General features: G+C 44.1%; 1 protein-coding gene across 2 annotated transcripts in view; it reads left to right on the top strand.

Moving 5' to 3' along the window:
• CEP164 (centrosomal protein 164) overlaps positions 1-23,937 on the top strand; it is a 128,805-nt gene that overhangs the window by 16,578 nt on the left and 88,290 nt on the right. For both annotated transcript variants that reach the window (XM_077456854.1, XM_077456855.1), the window contains exons 2-6: positions 1,009-1,116; positions 6,855-6,966; positions 7,611-7,818; positions 12,754-12,918; positions 13,563-13,682. In XM_077456854.1, the coding sequence (XP_077312980.1) occupies positions 1,032-1,116; positions 6,855-6,966; positions 7,611-7,818; positions 12,754-12,918; positions 13,563-13,682 (690 nt within the window). In that variant the 5' untranslated portion in view covers positions 1,009-1,031. The remainder of the gene's footprint in view (positions 1-1,008; positions 1,117-6,854; positions 6,967-7,610; positions 7,819-12,753; positions 12,919-13,562; positions 13,683-23,937) is intronic.

Genomic DNA, 23,937 nt, shown 5'->3' on the forward strand with positions numbered 1-23,937 from the left:
GGGGGGGGGGGGGGATAGAGAAGTTGGACAACCAAGACATATTTGAGATATTGGGATAGTGAGTTAGAGACAACCAAGACATATTACAAATAACAGCTTTGGGCCCTCAAAAGGGGGCCTGCTAGCGTCACTCCATACCGGAGAGGCTACTGCATGAAAGCCAATTTAGAAAGGAAGAGGCTGAGGGGAGCAGCGACTGCTCGGTGGCAGGAGCCAGGTAAAGATAAAATTCATCTACATTTTCTCGTGATCTTGATTAATATTCCAAGCTGAATGCAAACAGCAGATATTGGATCAATTCTGAGGGAGGTCTTGGGACAAAGGTCTCTTTAGCTTTTCAGCTCACGTACACACAGTCGGAGATTTTGCCAACCAAATCCGTCGGATTTTGCCCGTCGGATTTAGTCCGACGGATTGTCTCCGAAACTGTTGCATGCACACGGTCGGGCCAAGTTGGCGAAAAAAGCCGATCTTTCAGAACGTGATGACGTAATTTCATTACGATGGGACTACATTCAGGCTAGTAGCCAATAGCTTTGATGTAGGAATTTGATCTGAGCATGCGTGGCACTTGGTCCGATCAAAATGCTCTACACATGATCGGATTAGGTCCGTCCGGCCCAGTTGGTCGGGAAATATTTCCAACATGTTGGAAATTTTGGATTGGACGGAGATGCGGACGGAATCAGTCCGATGCATACCACACACAGTCGGATTATGCGACAACACGGTCCGATAGGACACATTCCGACGGATTCTCCGACCGTGTGTACAAGGGCTCAGACCGGTTCTTTGATGTTTTCGATGTCGCCCATGGCTCGAATTTCAGATAACGTCTGGCTAAAGTTTGCACCATGTATGTCCAGCTTAACATAAAAAAGATTGAATAATGAGCAGATTAAAAGGCCAGGGGGCTCAGAGTGGATCATACAATAAAGGTCTCGATGAATGATTATGTTCTGCTTTATTTTGTGCTCTTTGTACTTAAATGTGTTGCTTCTTTTTCAGGCTTCGGTTTCTCATCCTACAAAATGTTGCCTATGCCTACTGGCCGTATGGGGGATCAGTTGATCCTAGAGGAAGATCATGATGAAAACTACATACCTCAAGAGCATGGTAACTTATAATGTATTGTGGCATGGGGGCGGTTAAACTTGTGTGGTAGGTGCTTTTAATTACAGTAAGTTGTGCCAGTCCAAACTGAATTTTAGGGCTTGGCAGCCCACTTTAATTGAACAAATGAAAAATTCACATAAACATCAGTTGCCTACGCAGTTCTTCCACATCAACATGAAAATTCAACTGAAAATGCAGAGCCACCTCGATCCGTTGTCGGCAACACCACTACTCTTCTTAGCAGTCCCTCTGACTGTGTTGCCATCTCTTCTGGTTCAATTAGCTTTTAGTTGCAGCGCTCTGCTGCACAATCCACTTCTGTCTTCTGAATAGGGGTTCTCCTGACACCATGGTAGCCAGACCTGCCTCCTGGAAAGAGATCTCCTGGCGACTCACTGGGGCTCCTCTGACCCCTGGGTGAGACAAAGTGGGAGCCCTGACCTCCCAAAAACACAGCTTTCTCCGTTCAGAAACAATAGTCTGGAACTTCACATTTACCCTTAATGCGAATCCTGTGTAATTTTTTTCCTACATTTTCACTGTGCCAGGGCCTCGTACTGTCAATATTTATATGTGTGTGTGTGTATGTAAAATATATATATATATATATATATATATATATATATATATATATATATATATATATATATATATATATTGCTTAAAAAAAACTTTTCTATTTTCTGCTATAAAACATACCCAATAAAAATATGTAACAAATCAAATTTATTCATAAGTTTAGGCCAATATGTATTCTGCTACATATTTTTGTTAAAAAAATCCCAATTAGCATATATTGACTGATTTGCACAAAAGTTATAGTGTCTACAAACTATGGGATATTTTTAATTTTACTAGCAATGGAGGCAATTTTTAGAGGGACTGCAACATTGCAACGGAGAAATCGGACACTAAGACCCGCTGATTGGCTCCCGCTGTGTCCAATCACAGCGGTAGAGGGTCGCCGGTGGCGCGCATGCGAGCCCCAGACCTAGAAGTTGTGAACAAGGTACGTTGTTTCGTGCAGCCGGGCTTCCCTGCCAGAGTAAATGTTCGGTGGGCGGTCTGGAAGTAGTTACCGTATATACTCGAGTATAGGCCGACCCGAATATAAGCCGAGGCCCCCAATTTACCCCCAAAAAAACTGGCAAACTTATTGACTCGTGTATAAGCCGAGGGTGAGACATGCCTGTCCATCCCTGTGTGTGTGTCCGTCCATCCCTGTGTGTCCGTCCATCCCTGTGTGTCCGTCCATCCCTGTGTGTCCGTCCATCCCTGTGTGTCCGTCCATCCATCCCTGTGTGTGTGTGTGTGTCCATCCATCCATCCATCCATCCCTGTGTGTGTGTGTCTCCATCCATCCATCCATCCATCCATCCCTGTGTGTGTGTGTCTCTATCCATCCATCCATCCATCCATCCCTGTGTGTGTGTGTCTCCATCCATCCATCCATCCATCCCTGTGTGTGTCTCCATCCATGTGTGTGTGTGTGTGTGTGTGTGTGTGTGTGTGTGTGTGTGTGTCCAGCCTACCTTTGTCCCGAGCCTCCGTCCCGTGCCTTGCCTCCTTGCATCCGTCCCGTGTCGTGCCTTGCCTTGCCCCCGTCCCGTCCCGTCCCGTGCCGTGCCGTCCCGTGCCCTCTTCGTCGGCGGCCATTGTAAAGTTCAAAAGCTGCGCCGCCGCCTTCGCCTGTGATAGGCGGAACACTGAATTTCCCAGCAGCCTGTGTTCCGCCTATCACAGACGTCGTATCATCCTCGTCCGTAGTACGAGGATGATACGACGTCCATGATAGGCGGAACACAGGCTGCTGGGAAATTCAGTGTTCCGCCTATCACAGGCGAAGGCGGAGCCGGAGGCGCGGCTTTTGAATAGAATGGCCGCTGTCTGTCTGCTCGACGCGCTGATCGAGCGGGCAGACAGCGATGACTCGAGTATAAGCCGAGGGGGGCACTTTCAGCCTCAAAAAAGAGGCTGAAAATCTCGGCTTATACTCGAGTATATACGGTAAGTGCATTTCTTCTTGAAGCAGGTTACAGCTTTGTATTTCCTGGCTGACTTTTGCCATATTATTGATCTAAATCCAAAAATAAAAATATATTATATATGGCAGTTTACCATTTCTTAGATGTGTTGGCTGTATTACATATTTGTATAACATACTTCCTGTCCTAGAGTGGCGTATTTAAAGTGGCGAAAATAATTATTTGATCTCCTGCAGATTTTGTAAGTTTGCCCACTTACAAAGAAATGAAGGGTCTATAATCTTCTAGAGCTGGGCGATTTTCTAAAAAAAAAAAAAAAATCTGCCAATAAAAAAAAAAAAAATCCGCAAATTAAAAAAAAAACTCTATTCACGATTCAAATCAAGCCTTTTTTTTTTTTTTTTTGATGGACACCGCGCTGGTCCTGAAGAGCTGCAGGCAGGAGTTTTTAGGTGAGGCCGCGGCCTCGGCCTAGTCCGCGGCGTCCAACCTCACGGACTAGGACTAGGCGCCTAAGAACTCCGGGGAGCTGCAGGCAGGCCACGGTTTCAGCTAAAAACTTCTGCCCGCAACACCTCAGGACCGGCGTGGTGTCAGCGCCGGTCCTGGTAAAAAAATAAAATAAAAAATCTATGTGCTGCACAGCAGGGGTGCCTGATGCTTGTTGCAGAAGGTCGCAATGACCGTCAGCCACGAGAGACGGAACAAGCACGAGTTTGTGTAAACACACACTTCCCTGTTCTGTTCTGAGAGGAGTAACAGATCGTGTGTTCCTATTAGCTAGGAACCACGATCCGTCACTTCCCCTAGTCAGTCCCCTCCTCCTTCAGTTAGAAACACGTACTAGGAAACGCAGTTAACCCCTTGATCACCCCTTCCATGCAAGGGACATTTTTTACAGTAATCGGTGCATTTTTTATAGCACTGATCGCTATCCCCTATATTGTAGATTCTATAACTTTTGCGCAAACCAATCAATATACACTTATTGCAATTTTTTTACCACAAATATGCAGAAGAATACATATCGGCCTAAACTGAGAAAAAAATAGATTTTTAAAATAAAAACTAATGGGGATATTTATTATAGCAAAAAGTACAAAATATTGTGTTTTTTTTTGTTTTCACAATTGCCACTCTTTTTTTGTTTATAGTGTAAAAATAAAAACTGCAGAGGCGATCAAATAACACCAAAAGAAAGCTCTATTTGTGGTTAAAAAAAAGGATGTCAATTTTGTTTGGATGCAGCGTCGCACGACCACACAATTGTCTGTTAAAGCGACATGGTGCCAAATCGCAAAAAATAGCCCGGTCATTCAGCACCCAAATCTTCCAGGGCTTAAGTGGTTAAATGATAGAGAATATCAACCAAAAAAACACAAAAAAAAACACAATACAAGTGTTATAAATTGAGTTGCAGTTTAGTGAGTAAAATAAGTATTTGATCCCCTACCAACCAACGATAATTCTGGCTCCCACAGACTGGCTACAGTATGTGCTCATGTGGTACACAGATTAGTCCTGTCAATTTAAGAAGGCTCTCCTAACAACAACTCATTATGTGTATAAAAGAGACCTGTCGACAGAATCTTTTTCTTCCATTAAAACCTCACCATTATGGGCAAGACCAAAGTGCTGTCAAAGGACATCAGGGACAAGATTGTAGACCTGCACAAGGCTGGAATGGGCTACAAAACCATCAGCAAGAAGCTTGGTGAGGATACAACCGTTGGAGCGATTGTTCGCAAATGGAAGAAATACAAAATAGCCATCAACCGCCCTCGGTTTGAAGCTCAATGCAAGATTTCGCCTCATGGGGTAAGGATGATCATGAGAAAAGTGAGGGATCTGCCCAGAACTACATGGGAGGAGCTTGTGAATGATCTCAAGGCAGTTGGGGCCACAGTCGCCAAACAAACCAACCATTGGTATCACAATACACCACCATGGCTTAAAATCCTGCAGCGCCCATAAGGTCCCCTTCCCCAAGAAGGTACATGTAGAGGCCCATCTGAAGTTTTGCCAGTGAACATCTAAATGATACAGAGGATTAGGAGAAAGTGCTGTGGTCAGATGAGACCAGAATTGAGCTCTTTGGCCTCAACGTGCCATATTTGGAGGAAGAAAAATGCTGAATTTGACCCGAAGAACATAATCCCTACAGTCCATCACATGCTTTGGGGTTGTTTCTCTGCTAAAGGTACAGGCCGAGTTTGCCGCATTGAGGGGCCAATGGACGTGGCCATGTATTGTAAAATCTTGGGTGAGAACCTTCTTCCCTCAGCCAGAACACTGAAGATGAGTCATGGTGGGTCTTCCAGCATGACAACGACCCAAAACATACAGCCAAGGCAACAAAGTAGTAACTCAAGAAGAAGCACATTAAGGTTACGGAAAGGCCTAGCCATTCTCCAGACCTTAATCCTATAGAACATTTATGGAGGGAGCTGAAACTTTGAGTTGCCAAGCTTATGGCCAAGAAACCTTCAGGATTTAGAGAAGATCTGCAAAGAAGAGTGGCCCAAAATCCCTCCTGAGATGTGTGCAAACCTGGTAACCAACTACAAGAAATGTCTAACCTCTGTGCTTGCCAACAAGGGTTTCTCCACCAAGTACTAAGTCATGTTTTGCTTGGGGATCAAATACTTATTTTACTCACTGAACTGCAACTCAATTTATAACATTTGTATCGTGTTGTGTTTTTTTTCTGGATTTTTGGTTGATATTCTGTCTCTATCATTTAAAATACACCTATGCTGAAAATGATAGACCCTTCATTTCTTTGTGGGCAAACTTACAAAATCTGCAGGGGATCAAATAATTATTTTCCCCACTGTATGGCGGGAGCCATGGTTTTTCCCATGCTGGACTTGTCTCCCTTTGACCATCTCCATTACATGGAGGATTGTTTGGCTTTCAGTGCAGGTCAGTGAACTTCACAGGGACACTTCGTTTCTGACAGGATCAGCAAGTATTTTCTGTACTTGCTGAAGTTCTCTTAGCCTGAAAACATTTTTTTGGGGGGTTTAGTTACTCCTTAAAGAGGAAGTAAACCCTTTGATTCCCTGCAAAGGTTAAGCATAATAGACTACTATGCATCGCATAGTAGTCCATTATGTGTCACTTACACCAGGAGCCAGCGAAGTCACCGCTGTCCCCTTGTGTACAGAGCCTCCATCTTCTTGGTGGGTCTCGCTGCTCTGGGGCTGTCATTCGACGGAGCCGCGATGACGTCACTCCCGCGCATGTGCAGGGAGCCGCCACTCGCGGCATATCGCTGTAACAGCGGCGCGCTCAGTGCGCCTGCGCGCCGCCGCTGTCTGTGCCTGCATGTGCCGTAGACTGCGGTGCCTGTCTTTTGGCAAATATCTTCTAAACTGTGTAGGTTTAGGAGATATTTCTTGGACCTACAGATAAGCCTTAATCTAGGTTTATCTGTAGGTCAACATGGTTTGTAAGGGTTTACAACCACTTTAAAGCTTGCATTCTACAACTGTGGTGTGAAGTGATGCCTAGGACTGGGGAGACGTTTGTCTAATTTTTGAGGGGGATTACTTGGGTAGGATTTTATTTCTCCCTTTCAGTAAAAATTTTTTATCCCAAGTAATTTCTATCCTGCCTAAAATTTTGATAATTACAGCTGCGCGTTTCATTATTCAGAATTGTTTTATACAGGACAACTAATATCAGCCTATTTATTGAAACCTTTCTTTACAGTTAAATATTTTTGTCTTCCTATGTTCTATTCTCCAGAAATTCAAGAATATGCAAGAATGATTGGGGTCAATCCAGACACAGAACCCGAGCTTATGTGGTTGGCTCGAGAGGGAATAGTTGCTCCCTTGCCAGCAGACTGGAAGCCTTGGTAAGGAAACCTCTTCAAAAATCCATATTTTTATGTGTCCCATTGTAGTAACAAAAGGGTTTCTCCTGCTTCTGTGTGGCATCAATGACGATCTCCATCCTGACATTTATTTCTCTGCTTTCCGCAGCAGCTGAGAGCCGGTGAGAAGGAGAGGAGAAGAAGCCAGTAGGGCTGTGGGGGAGGGAGGGGGGAGGCACACGGGGGGGGGGGGGATCGAAGCTGCAGCAAGGGAAGAGGGGTTGGTTTGTGAAGTTGGGGGACCCTAGAGCGATAGGGAGGGGATTTGCAGTTACTAGGAACCAATCCCTCTGGCTTCCCTTGCAGCAGCTGAAAGCCAGCGGTAGGGAAAGGAGGAAAAGCTGTCTGGCCTGCAGGGGGAGTCACAGGGGGATCAGTTCCAGTAATTGCACCCATAGCTCCAGGCTTCCCTTTGGAACTTATGGGGTCAGGGCCTTGGACAGAAGGGCTGGTGCTACCCTCTTATCAGCAGCCCTGTCTTGCACTAGATCTAATGTTAGATGTTACTTTGCACATTACCTTTTTTTCCTATAACTACCTTTTTGTTTTAATATTATTTACTGCTTTACATTAGATCATATGCTTATACTAACCTAGAGTTCCTGATTTTTTTTTTTTTTTTTCAGCCAGGATGTTACAGGGGATATCTATTATTTCAACTTTGCAACTGGCCAGTCCACATGGGACCATCCCATAGATGAGCATTATAGAGAACTTGTTGCACAGGAACGAGACAAGCTTCAGGGTCAAGGTGGAGGGAAGAAGAAAGAGAAAAAGAAAAAAAAAGAAAAGAAAAAAGATAAGAAACCAAAGGATATTCCCAAGCCTGTATTGGTAAGTCATGGGCTGGCACAGTTATATAAGGCATACATGTGCCCTGTCAAAGAAAACTCCATATAGTCTTTACACAAGACACAAAAGACACAAAATCTGCCGTTTCAAATTTGAGGTGCAATTTGTGACAGATGTTATTGAAATACTTGAAGAAGAGTTTTCTTTAACACATTTTTTTTCTTTTTTATTGATTTAACTTTTATGTTACAGAACATCTATAAAACTTCATGCACATGGATATATTAATTTATTTTACAAGTATGGGGCATTTATTCTGCTAGAACTGTCCACGCTTTTATGTGCACATGGCCTTGAACCTAAATGTATTCTACTGGCCACAATATTCTGCCCATTGGAGTACCTTTACATGCATGTTTACGTGTGTATGCATGCAAATTCTGCTTAACAGCTCCTTATTGGTGTGTTTTTTTTTTTTTCCTGCTTGTAAACTCCTCTTCAACATAGAGGTGCGTTTACAGAAAAAAAAAACGAATGCTGAACGCCTGTGGAAGCTGCATTTTTTTTTTTAAGCACCATGTGCTTGAGCCCAGATAGTTTAGTGGGATCCAGTGCCATCAAGCTAGACTACCATTTACCAGTTCACTTCTGGGGGGAGCAGACTTACAAAGGATTCCCTGATTCCCTAGGTAACCAGTTCCAAATAGGATCCCACTTTTAATGCCACAATGGTTATGGAACCAGATTCTCCACCCCCTTTGATGTTAATATAATATTAAGATTGAACTATACTTTGCTATTAGGTGCTATTCCAATTTGAAAGTGTAGTAGTTATTAGGTCAATGATAACCAAAAGGACCAGATTCTTACTCCATGAAACTGCTGCAGCATTGAAAGCAGAGTCCTAGCCAGGTTACCCAGGAACATGAGCTGGGCTTGGGCTTTCTGTCAGACCACGTTACCAGTAAATAATATGGATTTAGACTGCCACATCACTCTCGGAGGAAATTTCTTATTATTTGCTCATCTTTAGTGATTGGTGATAGGATTACATGCTACAGATCACCAGACAATATATTCTGACTGCCCACCATGATTCCTCTTTTTTTACAGTAAGGGCACATATTGCTGGTTGTTTTAATTACTACGAAAAAGAAGTACACTTTCCTGTTGGAATTTCTGGAGGATACTGGCACATCTTCAGCTTTACATTTTCCAGGAGCAGGGCCATCCCAGAACATAGTGCTGCACCCCCTCTTCCCCACCACCACACCCCCCCCCCCGAAAAAAAACGCCCACCAAAAGGCCCCCACATTCATCATTTTATCGACAAGGGAAATGGGAGACCACCGCTCCAGGTCAGTTCAGCAAAATACTGCTCCCTCTCCAAGCAGGTAAGGGTCCCAGGTGCAGGCTGATTGCACAGACCAGATAGATGAAGAATGAACAAAACTCTGGACAGCCGCACTCCGGATCAGATGAAAAGTAAAAAGTGCCTTTTATTTCTTCAAACTAAAATAACCTCACATCACACAAATAACAACAACAAAGGGAGAAAAAAACTAAATTCTGACGCATTTCACGCTAAGCCTAGCGCTTACTCATAGCTGAGAACGCTGAGAGGACAAGAGAGCGCCCCCCCTCCTGAACCGTACCAGGCCACATGCCCTCATCATTGGTAGGGTGCTTTGGGGTAGCGCTCAAAGCACCTTGTCCCCATGTTGATGAGGACAAGGGCCTCATCCCCACAACCCTGACCGGTGGGTGTGGGGGTCTGCGGGTGGGGGGATTATCGGAATCTGCAAGCCCCCTTTAACAAGGGGACCCCCAGATCCCGGCCCCCCGTGTGAAATGGTAAGGGGGTACAAAAGTACCCCTGCCATTTCACAAAAATAGTGACAAAAGGGTTAAAAATGACAGGAGACGGTGAAGATGAAGATGAAAGAAGACTTTAATAAAGGACTTGTCAAAGACCATCTCCTGTCATTTTTAACCCTTTTATTACTATTTTGGTGAAATGGTAGGGGTACTTTTGTATCCCCTTACCATTTCACACGGGGGGGGGGGCTTCCAGATTTTGATAAGCCCCCGCCCGCAGACCTGGCCAGTGGTTGTGGGGATGATGCCCTTGTCCTCATCAACATGGGGACAAGGTGCATTGGGGGGCCGCTACCTCAAAACACCCTCCCAATGTTGAGGGCATGTAGCCTGATATGGTTCAAGGGGAGCACTCTCTTCCCCCCCCCCCCTCTTTTCCTGCGGCCTGCCAGGTTGCGTGCTCGGATAAGGGTCTTGTATGGATTTTGAGGGGGGGCCCCCACGCCATTTTTTTATTTTTTTGGTGCGGGGTTCCCCTTAAAATCCATGCCAGACCTGAAGGGCCTGGTATGGAATTTCGGGGGACCCCTACAAATTTTTTATTTTTTTTTCCCTTCATTTTTTTTTTTCCCTTCATTTTTTTTTTCTTAATGCTAACAAGACCTGTGTGCAAATAGCCTTAAAAAACCCCATAGAAGTGAACCAGCGCAAAAAAAAAAGAAGTCAAGTTGAGAGGTGCGCCTGTTAAACTTATGAAAATGAACCTACGTGACTTGACATTTACTAAGATTTTGCCGGCGCAGTGAACCAGAGCACTTGAACGGACGCAAATTCTGTTTGCGCATGCGCAGTGCATAAAATTATCTCACGCAGTTCCAGTGTATTTGCAGGCGCAGCAGGCTTGCTCAGAGAAAGTTTTATATTCCGTCCTATTTTGGCCATATTTGTTACTTGGACAGTCATATCTATACTTCCTCACATCACCCCCATAATATTCGCACTTCCAGCTTCTTTTAATTCTGAGTTGAAGATACCGTGCGCCAGGTCTATAGCGGCGCACAGATCGCGGCCGCCCGTGCGTCGGCAACATGATAGTAATTAGGGAATTGCGCTGTGTTACAGGTGCAAATGCTTTGTGAATACAAAAATGGCTGTTGCGCGTCGGCGTGCGCCGCTACTCATGTCGCAAATGCTTTGTAAATCAGCCCCATTGTGTTACCATCTCTGTGTTCTAAGCCGACACATACCATCCTGTCGCTCAAGTGTGTAAAGCGGTGACCTGGTCATCTGTTCACACTTTTACAAAATTCTACAAGGTAGATGTCAGTGCATCGGCTGATGCCTGTTTTGGCCGCAAAGTTTTGCAGGCGGCTGTATAGTTGCAATTGCATATGCAATTTTTCCTTTTTTCCTGTTTTTTTGGGGTAAAAACACTGTACCTTTAAGTTAATGCACTGTTGCATTTGTTACCGCAGTTTTGATGTGGTTTGAGGGTAGTGTCTCTCTGTTGAGGAGCACCCTGGTTTTGTGATGGTTTGTTTTCACACACTGTCGTTTTTGTGGGTAAAGCTTTATATTAGTTCCCACTTGCCATGGTGGATGAAGGTTAATGCTTTTTTTCCCACCCCTCGTTTTGGCACTGCCTGGGGACGTCCCAATGGCTAAAAGAGGAGCTGTGTCAGTCGGTGAATATAAGAGAAAATAGGATTTTTTGTAGTCACCGTAAAATCCTTTTCTCTGTAATTCACCAACTGACACAGCACCCGCCCCTCCTATTTTCTTTACGTTATACTGCTTGTTGACGTACTGAGGCTGCATGGCAGGCTGGGGGGTTGTTACTTAAGGGACCGCCCCTTTGGCGGAACTAAAAGTTCTGTTTTTCATAACATGTAATGCCTAGTCTTCTCCTAAAGGTGGAGTAACAACCCAATGGCTAAGAGAGGAGCTGTGTCAGTCAGTGAATTACAGAGAAAAGGATTTTACGGTGATTACAAAGAATCCTATTTTTCTCCTGCACCAGCGGCATCCGCCTCTGGGCAGTGGCAACGGTCTCCATGGTCAGACTCTAGAAGAAAACCTCAGGGTCAGACCCAAGCACAAAAGAAGACCTGGGGCCAAATTTTATCAAGTGGATGTAAGGAGGAATGAGGATATCGCCTTTGGGCGCAGTGTGCTGCAGGCAGCAGTATAAATCCTCAGGTCTGGGGGTGCCCTATGGGTTGTGTCTCCCTCCCCTCAAGTAGCATTGCTATGGGGCGTCCCATTAAAGTGGTTGTAAACCCTTACAAACCACTTTGACCTACAGGTAAGCCTAGATTAAGGCTTACCTGTAGGTCCAAGAAATATCTCCCAAACCTATACGGTTTAGGAGATGTTTGCCCGAAGACGGGCACCGCTAGACAGCGGCGTGCAGGCGCACTGAGCGTGGCATCCTCGATAATGAAGATGCCGCGCAATGCCACGCGTCTCGGCTCCCGTGCGCATGCATGGGAGTGACGTCATCGCGGCTTCACCGAATGACAGCGGCGGAGCTGCGAGACCCCACCGAGAAGATGGATGCGGCGGACTACAGGGGACAGTGGTGACTTCGCTGGCTCCTGTGTCAGGTAGGTGACACATAATGGGCTACTGTGCAATGCATAGTAGTCCATTATGCTTTACCTTTGCAGGGAATGAAAGAGGAAGTAAACCCATCAGGGTTTACTTCCTCTTTAAGTAATTACTTAAGGCTCTATGTCCCATGATGTACGATAAAGAGAATAGGATCTTTATAACTGTTTACCTGTAAAATCCATTTCTTGGAGTACATCATGGGAGACAAAGGTCCCTCCCCCTCCTTCTTTTTTTTTTTTTTGTATGGGGTTTAAGTATATTGCTTGGCTACAAAAACGGAGGTACTCCTGGAAGGAGGGGGGTTATATAGGGGAGTCAACTACCTGTATTGGGTATACCAGTGTCAGCACCTGAAGGTGGCTCATAACCCTTTAAGCAATTAATTACTTAAGGCTAAGAAAAGGATTTTACAGGTAAGCTGTTATAAAAATCCTATAAAAAATGATAATTACTGAGTCTTAGTTTTTAGTGTAATTTTATGTAGGTATGCAAGATTTACAGTTTCTTACCAGTAGTACATTTTATGTTGCTTATTTTTTCTGACAGTCTCTTGGATCTCCACTTGGACCTGTGCAAGGGCCAATGGGAGGTCTAGCTCCTCTTCGGTCAATGGGTGATTCGGTTGGAAGCTCTGGAGGAATGCGAGGATCTCCGGGTAGCAGTGTAGGAAGCTCTGGTGGATTTGACAATCTTTTAGGTGGAACATCTGGTGTAAGTAACAGAACTATTTACACAGGTACTGACTTGTCCCATCAATTGCAAAATAATTAAACTCATCATTTGACCATAGTTTTTTTAATTTTTTTATTATTTGTTCTTTTTTCTGTGTTCTTCCTAAATTAATCAGTTTAGCTATATACTTCTTTCTGAAGTACATAACACTTTTCTAACACAATTTGCAATTTTAACATAATAAGTTTTGGTGGAGTGAGACAATATTTGATCTCCTGCTTGATTTTTATTGTTGGTTTAGAGTCTGGCCCCCTATTGGCTTCTTTGTTGTAAACTTTACTTAATAAAACATTTAAAAGTAACGTTTCTGCCAAAGACCAGACATTAAAAAATGCCCAGCCATCAATAGGAGTATGCCCTTGCTACAGGAATGAAAAGGGCAGCTGTAGATGGAGGGCCTAGCTTAGATAGTTTTTAAATAGGTAGGATCTCTTTAGCAGGGCTTGTAGTATTTAACCTTGTGGAACACACTGTGGAGAGTCTGTTAATGACAATTTTACTAGAAGTGAAATTCTTCTTTGATCATTCATGTAAATCTTAGATGTACAGTGTTTGGAATCTTTCTTAAAGGAGGAAAAGTGCCATATTTTTATTAAATATAAATCTTTGCTACATACAACTAGAAAACAACATCATCATACCTCAAGACAAGCACAGGAAGATTCACAGAGGAAAGAGTAAGTCTTACTTTACCTGGTTTGGCAGAGGAAGATGAAAATGGTGACCAAGAAAGTGAAGATCAGGTAAGCGGGAGCCATGGTAATATATTAATAGAGAAAAAGGTGGGGTAGACATACACTGGAGGCCTTGGTCAAGTCTGAGATTCTTGTGTGTTTCAGTAACTGTACATCATGGGACACAAAGCCATAGTAGTTACTATGTGGGTTATAGGCCACCTTTAGGTGATGGACACTGGCACGCCCTAAGACAAAAAGTGCACTCCCTATATAACCCCACCCACTACTGAGAGTACCTCAGTTTTTTTGCCAGTGTCTAAGGTGTTGGTCACGAGTGAAGATGTACTGTGCTGAGCTCCACTGGAGCAATCCTTGCTGGGGCTAGCCATGCAGCCTGATCCATTCAAAATGTCTTTTTTGCCCGAATTGAATGGTACCCGGGCCTTGCATCTGAAGAAACCAGGTCTTTGGATAGTAGACTTTTTTTTAGAGAGCTGGATCCTGGTATCCAGTGCTTTTTGGTATTAAGGCCATAAGGCTTTCACTGGCAGTGGTGCTATTACAGGTCCAGGATTGTGGGTTTCCTCGAGGATCCCCAGCTTCTGAAGGTTTAACGGAACCCACCATGAAGGGTGAAGATTGGGTCTGTTGGTTTACCACAGAAAACCCTGCGGCGGTCATTACAACTTTTTATCTTGCACGGTATTTGCGCAATAATTTTTCAAACGCCTTTTTTTCATGAATTAAAAAATAACAAAACAGTAAAGTTAGCCCAATTTTTTGTATAATGTGAAAGATGATGTTACACCAAGTAAATAGATACCTAACATGTCACGCTTTAAAATTGCGCACACTCATGGAATGACGCCAAATTTCAGTACTTAAAAATCTCCATAGGTGACGCTTTGAAAATTTTTCAGGTTACCGGTTTAGAGTTACAGAGGAGGTCTAGTGCTAGAATTGTTGCGCACGCTCTAACGCACGAGGTGATTCCTCACATGTGTGGTTTGAACAGTGTTTACATATGTGGGCGGGACTTGCATATGCATTTGCTTCTGAAGGCGAGCTACAGGGTACAGGGGCGTTTAAAAAAAATATATATATATTTTACTTTATTTTCACACTTTGTTATTTACAAAAATATATAAAAAAAAAAAATTGTAATAGGAATCTATTGTGACAGGTCCTCTTTATGGAGAGATGCCGGGGTCAATTAGACCCCACTTCTCTCGTCCAGGCTGGAAAGCATGAGATCGTGAAGAAAAATTCACCGATCTCATGCTGACCGCCGCAATCGCGGCTTTGTTTACTTCTGCCTGGGCCTCCGACGGCCATAGAGATGACTGGTGACCATGTGGTCACTGAAAATCTCTATCGTTGTCATGAAAATCTCTATCGTCGTCATCCGGAGGCGGGTGATTCTTTCTCCGGGCTCTCCTGTGCCATCAGCACCAGATCCCCTCCCGTCGCCTAGAAGAACTATCAAGCGGCGGAACTGCCGCTATGATTGTTCTTATCGTGCACAGAATCGCCGGCTGGAAAGAATGATATCTGAGTGATGCCTGTAGCTACAGACATCATTCAGATATCCCCTCACAAACTCAAGGACGTCATTTGACACCCTAAGGTATTGAAGTGGTTAAAGCGGAGTTCCACCGAAAAGGGGAACTTCCGCTCATTTGATTCCTCCCCTCTCCGGTGCCACAATTGGCACCTTTCAGGGGGGAGGGGGTGCAGATACCTGTATAATACAGGTATTTGCACCCACATCTGGGAATAGACTCCTGCGCGAGTCACGCCCCTTCCCGCAGGCCCCCGCTGTCTCCTGGGAAACACACAGGTCCCAGGAGATAGCGGGGACCACTTGCTACACGCAGCGCGACTCACGCATGCACACTAGGGAACCGGGAAGTGAAGCCGCAATGCTTCACTTCCTGATTCCCTCAATGAGAATGGCGATGGCAGCAGCCGAGAGCCAAGCAATTGCAGTATTTGTAGCTGCTGGCTTTTAATAATTTTTTTTTTTTTTAGGTGGACTCCTTCTTTAAATTTAGTAAGTGTTGTCATGCCTATGTGTCACCACTGGGGGCTCACGCTTCTCAGAAAGCCCACGTTGTGTCTAGGAAGCAGCAGTTTCTTCTTCCTCCGGCCAAGCAGCAGACCTCTGGTAAGTCTGGGGGGGTTCCCGCTCCCCTCCAGTCGCCCCCCTGTGCTGTTTTTTCCCCCTCTTTTCGGGGAAAGAGCACCACAAGAATTAAAAAAAAAAAAAAAAAAAAAAAAAATGTCCCGAACGGCGCGAAGCTCAGCGTGTTCCAGACCCCCCCCCCTCACCATTCCTCCTTCCTCCCTGTGGATCCCGTTGGATCAGGAGCCCACGCTCGCGTGGGAACGAGTTCTTTTTAAAAAAGAGGGGAAGGGCTCTAGGCGACGGAGGGCATATAAGAGGTTTGGTGACACAGGCATTCCTTTTGACACATTTACTACTGCATCAGGCTGAGCATTAAAAGCAGTGACAGAGCTGGACTATTGCTCAAGCAGTGGATGCGTTCCTTCTGGTACGTCTGCTTTGTGCATTGGGCTATGAGCGTAAGGAGGGGTAAAAACGCCTCAAAAAGGGCTATAGAAAGACTTCTACAGTCACACAGAAGCCTAGAACCATATCAAAAAAGATGGCATCCTCCCCCGAGAGTAATATGGCTGGTCGGAGTGAGCCATCAGGAGGGGCAAGTGTTGCAGCTGCTCTTAACACTGCAGCCCCTGTGTATATTACTAATATTATCATTACCGTTTTTAAGTTTGGAGCAAAAAATTGATGCTTTAATTGCATCCCAGAGTGGGACTAAGTGCAGCAGGTCCCTGTCCTTCGCTCAGAACCCTCTTGCTGGGGAACAAGGAGCGAGAGATGGCGAATTCCTTTCAAAGGACCAGGAAGAGGCTGAAGTCTGCTCTTCCGAAGAAACTGATACGGAAGTGTCAGGTTCGCAGGAAAGATTGTTGGTCCGCTCCACATTTTTACTGCCAATAACGCAGTCAGTCGATGAGCCTACTTCTGGTTTAGGTTCACTAAAGCCTCCCCAATCTGTTAATTTGTTTCCTATCCATTCACGACTAAGGAGGCTAATGCATTCTGAGTGGAAGCACCCAGATAAACAGTTTTTTCCTCCGAAAAAGTTTTCAATACTTTATCCTATGGAGGAAGAGTTTTATAAGAAGTGGGGAATTCCAGCAATTGACGCTGCTATATCCTCTGTAAATAAAAACCTGACTTGTCCAGTAGACAATGCTCATATGCTAAAGGATACAACGGAGAAGAAGGTGGAGTTCCTTTTTAAAAAACTATATTTTGCTCACACGTTCAGTCGTTCAACTTGCGCTGGCAGCAATCGGTGTATCTCAGTCCTCAAAGGACCAGTTTATAGAGGTACCTAAAGTTATTCCTGATCAGCAGGCCCAGGATTTGGCGGGGATATCAGAAGCGTTGTGTTTTACAGTAGATGCTATGAAAGATTCTATTCTCCAGGCCTCACGGCTCTTGCTAGGGCTGGTACATGTGCGTAGAATCCTATGGTTGAAAAATTGGTCAGCTGAAGCGCCATGCAAAAAGCTCTTGGCCAGTTTCCCTTTTTATGGTGAACGGTTGTTTGGAGACGATCTGGATAAGTATATCCAAAGAGTTTCTAATGGGAAAAGTTCCCTTTTACTGGTTAAGAAGTTTAAGCATTTTTCTTTTAAACGTGCTTCTTCTCCAGTGCCAGGGGCATCAGCCTTCAGGCAGTCACTATAGCCTCCACCGTCCAGGTTCTAGAGGTAACCCTCAGGGTCAGTCCCAGGGCTAAAAAAGGACCTGGGGGAAGAAACCCACAAAACAGAATACTAAAGCCTCCTTATGAAGGGGCGCCCCCGCTCGCTCGAGTGGGGGGAAAGCTTCTACAGTTTTCAAAGATCTGGCAGGAACAATGTCAAGACAGATGGGTGGCTTCCTCAACTTCTCTAGGTTACAAACTAGAGTTCAGAGAGTTCCTGTCTCCTCAATTTCTCAGATCAAATGTTCCCAGAGATCCAGTGAAAAAGAAGTCTCTCTTTCTAGCTTTAGAGCATCTTTTGTCTCAAAGAGGGATATCGGTAATCCCATTGTAAGAGCAAGGTTTGGGGTTTTAGTGAAACCTGTTCACGGTTCCAAAACCAAATGGGGATGTCAGACCCATTTTAGAGCTCAAAGATCCTAACCGGTTTTTGAATATCCGTTCTTTTCACTTGGAGTTAATCCAATCAGTAGTCTCCATCCTACAAGAGGGAGAACTGCTGGCGTCAATCGACATCAAGGATGCTTATCTCCATGTGCCGATTTTTCCCCGCTCACCAAAAATTTCTACGCTTCGAGGTAGACAATCTTCATTTCCAGTTTTTAGCTCTCCCTTTCAGTCTAGCTGCTGCACCTAGAGTGTTTACAAAGGTCCTGGCTCCTTCTTTAGCCAGACTAAGGGCTCAAGGTATAATGGTACTAGCCTACTTGGACAATCTACTCTTGATAGATCAATCGGTGGCCTGCTTAAGCTAAACTTTGGTCACCACAGTCAGCTACCTGGAATACCTAGGTTGGATTCTCAACCTAGAAAAATCCTCCTTAAAACCATCAAGGAGATTGTTGTACTTGGGGCTGATCATAGATACAGCTCAGAAGAGGGTGTTTTTGCCCCAGGAAAGGATCAGTTCCATAAAGGAACTGATTCAGTTGGTCAAAACAAAGAAGAATCCTTCTATTCGACTTTGCATGAAATTGTTGGGAAAGATAGTGGCTGCTTTCGAGACCATTCCTCATGCGTAGTTTTATTCAAGACTGCTGCAAAACAGTATCCTGTCAACTTGGAACAAGAAGGTCAAAGCTCTGGACTTCCCAATGCGCTTATCCCCCAATGTACGTCAGAGCCTCAATTGGTGGTTGATATCCAAGAATCTTCAAAAAGGAAAATCCTTTCTACCAGTTACATGGAAGGTGGTAACAACAGATGCCAGCCTTCTGGGCTGGGGAGTAGTCCTGCAAGAAGCGTCTGTCCAAGGGAAATGGTCCAAATCAGAGATGACCTTGCCCATCAATATTCTAGAGATTCGGGCAGTACGCTTGGCCCTGGAGGCCTGGATGTCCAGACTTTGGAATTCTGTTCCATTCTACCTTACAAATGCTAAATTTAACGGTTTGGCTATTGAGACCCACATTCTAAAGGACAGTGGGCTGTTACCTTCAGTAGTTTCTACTTTGGTTAATGCTAGGAAGCCGGCTTCCAGAGTCATACACTATAGAGTCTGGAAGGCATATGTCTCCTGGTGTGAATCCAGGGGTTGGCAGTACTATCAAGGGATAGGTGTCGGCCTTATTGGTATTTTCAACGACCACTTGCTTCACACTCTCTGGTTTGTAACTTTATTCAGGGGGTAACGTGAATTAATCCCCCATTTAGGTCACCCCTGAACCCTTGGGACTTAAATTTAGTCCTGTTGGCTTTACAAAAACAGCCTTTTTTTAGCCTATTTGAGATATTCCCTGTGTCCTCTTGATGAGGAAAATAATTTTCTTGGTTGCCATATCTTCTGCAAGAAGAGTATCAGAGTTGGCTGCTCTTTCTTGTAAAGAGCCATATTTGATTATTCATGAGGATAAGGTTGTATTGCGGCCTCATCCTAATTTCCTACCGAAGGTAGTGTCAGGTTTACATTTAAACCAGGATATTGTTCTGCCTTCATTTTTTCCAGAACCTCATTTTGTAGAAGTAAAGTCACTACATTCTCTTGATGTGGTAAGAACGGTCAAGGTCTATTTGAAAGTGACCGCTCAGATCCGTAAAAGAGATGTTTTGTTTGTATTGCCAGACGGTCCATAAAGAGTACAGGCAGCGTCTAAATCTACTATTTCTAAATGGATTTGTCAAGTGATTGTTCAAGCTTATGGTTTAAAAAGGAAAATTCCTCCTTTTCATATTAAAGCACACTCCACCAGGGCTGTTAGTACTTCTTGGGCAGTGCAAGCCTCCATGGCTGAGCTCTGCAAGGCTGCAACTTGGTCTTCAGTCCATACATTTACCAGATTCTAGCAAGTAGATGTAAAAGGTCATGAGAATATCGCTTTTGGGTGCAGGCTGCAGTATAAGTCCTCTAGTCTCTTAGTGCCCTACTTTTGTTGTGTCTCCCTCCCTTCAGTTGGCATTGCTATGGGACATCCCACATAGTAACTATATGGCTCTGTGTCCTGTGATGTATGATAAAAAAAAATATAATTTTTATAACGGCTTACCTGTAATATCATTTTCTTTGAAGTACATCACTGGACACGGAGGTCCCTCCCTTCTTGGTATACACGTGTATTACTTTGCTACAAAACGGAGGTACTCACAGTAGTGGGAGGGGTCATATAGGGAGTGTACTTTTTGTCTTAGGGCGTGCCAGTGTCCATCACCTAAAGACGACCTATAACCCACATAGTAACTACTATGGCTCTGTGTCCCATGATGTACTTCAAAGAAAAGGATTTTACAGGTAAGCCGTTGTAAAAATCCTATGTTACCTAGTTTGGCAGAGGAAGATGAAAATGGTGACCAAGAAAATGAAGATCAGGTAAGCAGGAGCCATGGTAATATATTAATAGAGAAAATGGTGGGGTAGACACACACTGGGGCACTAGGCCAAGTCTGAGATTCTTGTGTTTTTCTGTAACTTTAAGGAGGATGTGGCTCCCTCCAGGTAAACTATTTGTTAATTGATACTCTAATTAATTATAAATACTAGGTGCTCTGCTGAGAATTTTCTGGATTGTCTCTCTGTAGTACAGTGACTGCCAGTTACACAAGCGATAGTCCATTCACTCCAGCTCCATTAAACAGTCTAGGGGATGTCTTTTAGTTTTTTTGCTGAAGAAATTTAAACGAGGAGAAAAGGGGGCATAGGATACTCCAAAACACTTAAGAACAGTTATCAGAGTACACTCTTCTCTTGGTAAGGGTAGCACAGTGTAGTTCTCACAGCTGGGAACCATGAAACTGTATACTTCAGAATAGGTAAAGTCCTGTAGCTGGGGACTGTGAGGCAACTCCAGAATAGTTAATGTCTCATAGCTGGGGACCTTTTTGGTTACACTATTTCAGGGAGTAAGTCAGGGTCTCTAGAGCAGCCACCTCCTCAGACTCCGTTACTTGGCAGAGAAATACAGCATTCAGTTTAGGGTGCTTCAGGAGCAAGCAGCCCCTGAAGCCCACAGATCCATCCCTGACGGGGAAAAGTTTGCCAGGGTTTTAAGCTATTTACTGCTTCCTTGACCACCTTCTGGGCATACCTCCCAAAGGATTGGCCAGGGCATGGTAAATATTCAGGCCATTCATTTGAATTTCATGCCCTAAGCTTTGGAAGCTTCTCCTAGAGGCAGGGAAAAAAAATCAAACTCATAGCCTGTGAAACCATGATCAATCAGAACAAGGTGTGATCACTGCACCTCTGATTAAAGAGCAAGCCAAAAACGAAATTTAGCTTACATCCTGTACTAGGAGACTGCTGCAGACAGTAATTTATAGAACTACCTGCAATGACCGTGCAGCCTCTCATATGCCGTATATACAAGTGTATTCAACAAAGACTATAGTTTTTAACCTAAATGTTAGAAACTGTGTATGATTAGATTCTCTTTACTGGCTAGGTGAAGTGATTGCTGCTGATTTTTTTTATTTATTTTTTGCTTATTACATACAGGAAACAAGTATTTGATCCCCTGCTGATTTTGTACATTTGCCCACTGGCAAAGAAATGATCACTCTCTATAATTTTAATGGTAGGTTTATTTTAACAGTTAGAGACAGATCAACAACCAAAAAAGCCAGAAAAACACATTTCAAAAAAGTTATAAAGTGATTTGCATTTTAATGATTGAAATAAGTATTTGATCCCATATCAATCAGCAAGATGTCTGGCTCCCAGGTGTTTTCTATACAGATGTCTTGTATATCTCTCTTAAAGGAACTGCTCATAATCTCAGCTTGTTACCTGTATAAAAGACATCTGTCCACAGAAGCAATCATTCAATCATATTCCAATCTCTCCACCATGACCAAGACCAAAGATCTGTCCAGGGATGTTGGAGACAAGATTGTAAACTAACACAAGGCCGGAATGGGCTACAAGACCATCGCCAATTAGCTTGGTGACAGGGTGACAACAGTTGGTGCGATTATTTGCAAATGGAAGAAACAAAAAATAACTGTCAATCTCCCTCGGTCTGGGGCTCCATGCAAGATCTCACCTTGTGGAGTTTTGATGAACTACACGGGAGAATCTGGTCAATGATCTCAAGGCTGCTGGGACCATAGTCACCAAGAAAACAATTGGTAGCACACCATGCCGTAAAGGACTGAAATTCTGCAGCATTTGCAAGGTCCCCCTGCTCCACAAAGCACATGTATAGACCCGTCTGAAGTTTTCTAATGAGCAGTTGATTGATTCAGAGGAGAACTGAGTGAAAGTGTTGTGGTCAGATTAGAAAAAAATCAAGCTCTTTGGCATCAACTCAACGCGCCGTGTTTGGAGGAGGTGGAATTTATGACCCCAAGAACACCATCCCCACCGAACATGGAGGTGGAAACATTATGCTTTGGGGGTATTTTTCTGCTAAGGGGACAGGACAACTTCGTCGCATTAAAGGGACGATGGACAGGGGCTATCTGCTGTCAAATCTTGGATGTCAACCTCCTTTCCTCAGCCAGGGCATTGAAAATGGGTCGTGGATGGGTATTCCAGCATGGCAATGACCCAAAACACATAGCCAAGGCAACAAAAGAGTGGCTCAAGAAAAAAGCACATTAAGGTCCTGTAGTGGCCTAGCCAGACCTTAATCCCATAGAAAATATGTGGAGGGAGCTGAAGGTTCAAGTTGTTTTTATTTTTATTATTATTATACAGGATTTATATAGCGCCAACAGTTTGCGCTTCACTTTACAATGTAGGAAAACACTACACCAACAGTACAATTCAAAACAAGAGGGTTAGAGCAGGGGCTGGTGAAACAAAAGGTAGGGACTGTGAGGGATGAACTGATGAGGGGAGTAGATTTGGTTGTTAGCTGGAGCCAGTATAGGCCTCTCTGAAGAGATGAGTTTTCAGGGATCGCCTAAAAGTGGACAAAGTAGGAGATAACCAGGCAGATTGAGGTAGTGAGTTCCAGAGGATAGGAGAGGCTCAGTAGAAGTCCTGGAGATAAGCATGGGAGGAGGAGACAAGGGAACTAGAGAGCAGAAGGTCTTGGGAGAAGCGGAGGGGATGGTTTGAGTGATATTTGGAGATAAGATCGTGATGTAGCTCGGGGCAGAGTGGTGAATGGCTTTGTATGATATTGTTATTGTTTTGAATTTTATTCATTGGGCACTGGGAAGCCAGTGGAGGGATTGGCAGAGAGGAGTAGCGGACACTGAATGGTTGGTAAGGTGGATGAGTCTGGCAGCAGCATGTTACAATAGTCAAGGCGAGAGATACAAAGGGAGTGAATAATGAGTTACCAAACGTCAGCCTCGAAACCTTAATGACTTGGAGAGGATCTGCAAAGAGTGGGACAAAATCCCTCCTGAGATGTGTGCCAACCTGGTGGCCAACTACAAGAAACGTCTGATTGCCAACAAAGGTTTTGTCACCAAGTACTAAGTCGTGTTTTGCAAAGGGGTTAAATACTTATTTCTCTCAGTAAAATGCAAATCGATTTATAACTTTTTTGAAATGCGTTTTCTGGATATTTTTGTTGTTGTTATTCTATCTCTCACTGTTAAAATAAACCTACCATTAAAATGATAGACTGATCATTTCTTTGTCAGTGGTTAAAGGTACAAAATCAGCAGGGGATCAAATACTTTTTTCCCCCTCACTATATTAGTGAAACCTTATGGTTTCATCAACCATCACTGTAAAATTATTTGATCAGAAATGGAGAAATCAAGGCCACAGTGGTGCATAGAAAATGTTGACCGGCTCGCCAGGGAAATTGCTTGGTTACTTGCACTGCAGAGAAACCCTGAGTAGTCATTTGTCTTGACTTCTAAGTAAAGCAATGCTGTAAATATAATGATCATTGCTCTGAAATGCAGTCTAGGGCAGGGGACAGATGAGGTGATTTTTCTTTTCTGCAACCACAGGTTGAAAATCGGTCCATTTGCCCATCAACACAGTCAGCGTAGCTATTGTGTCCTCCCAGTAGGGGGGGTCGCAGGCAGCTGTGTCTGCCAGGATTATTGCTAGTGACTCTAGCCACTGGAAATAATCGCATGTAAAAATCCAACTTGCTGGTTGTGCCCAAGTCGAT

This window comes from Lithobates pipiens, unplaced genomic scaffold (genome assembly GCF_037356315.1).
Source record: "Lithobates pipiens isolate NorthernLeopardFrog02 unplaced genomic scaffold, aLitPip1_a1.2 Scaffold_27, whole genome shotgun sequence".
NCBI classification, from domain to species: domain Eukaryota; kingdom Metazoa; phylum Chordata; class Amphibia; order Anura; family Ranidae; genus Lithobates; species Lithobates pipiens.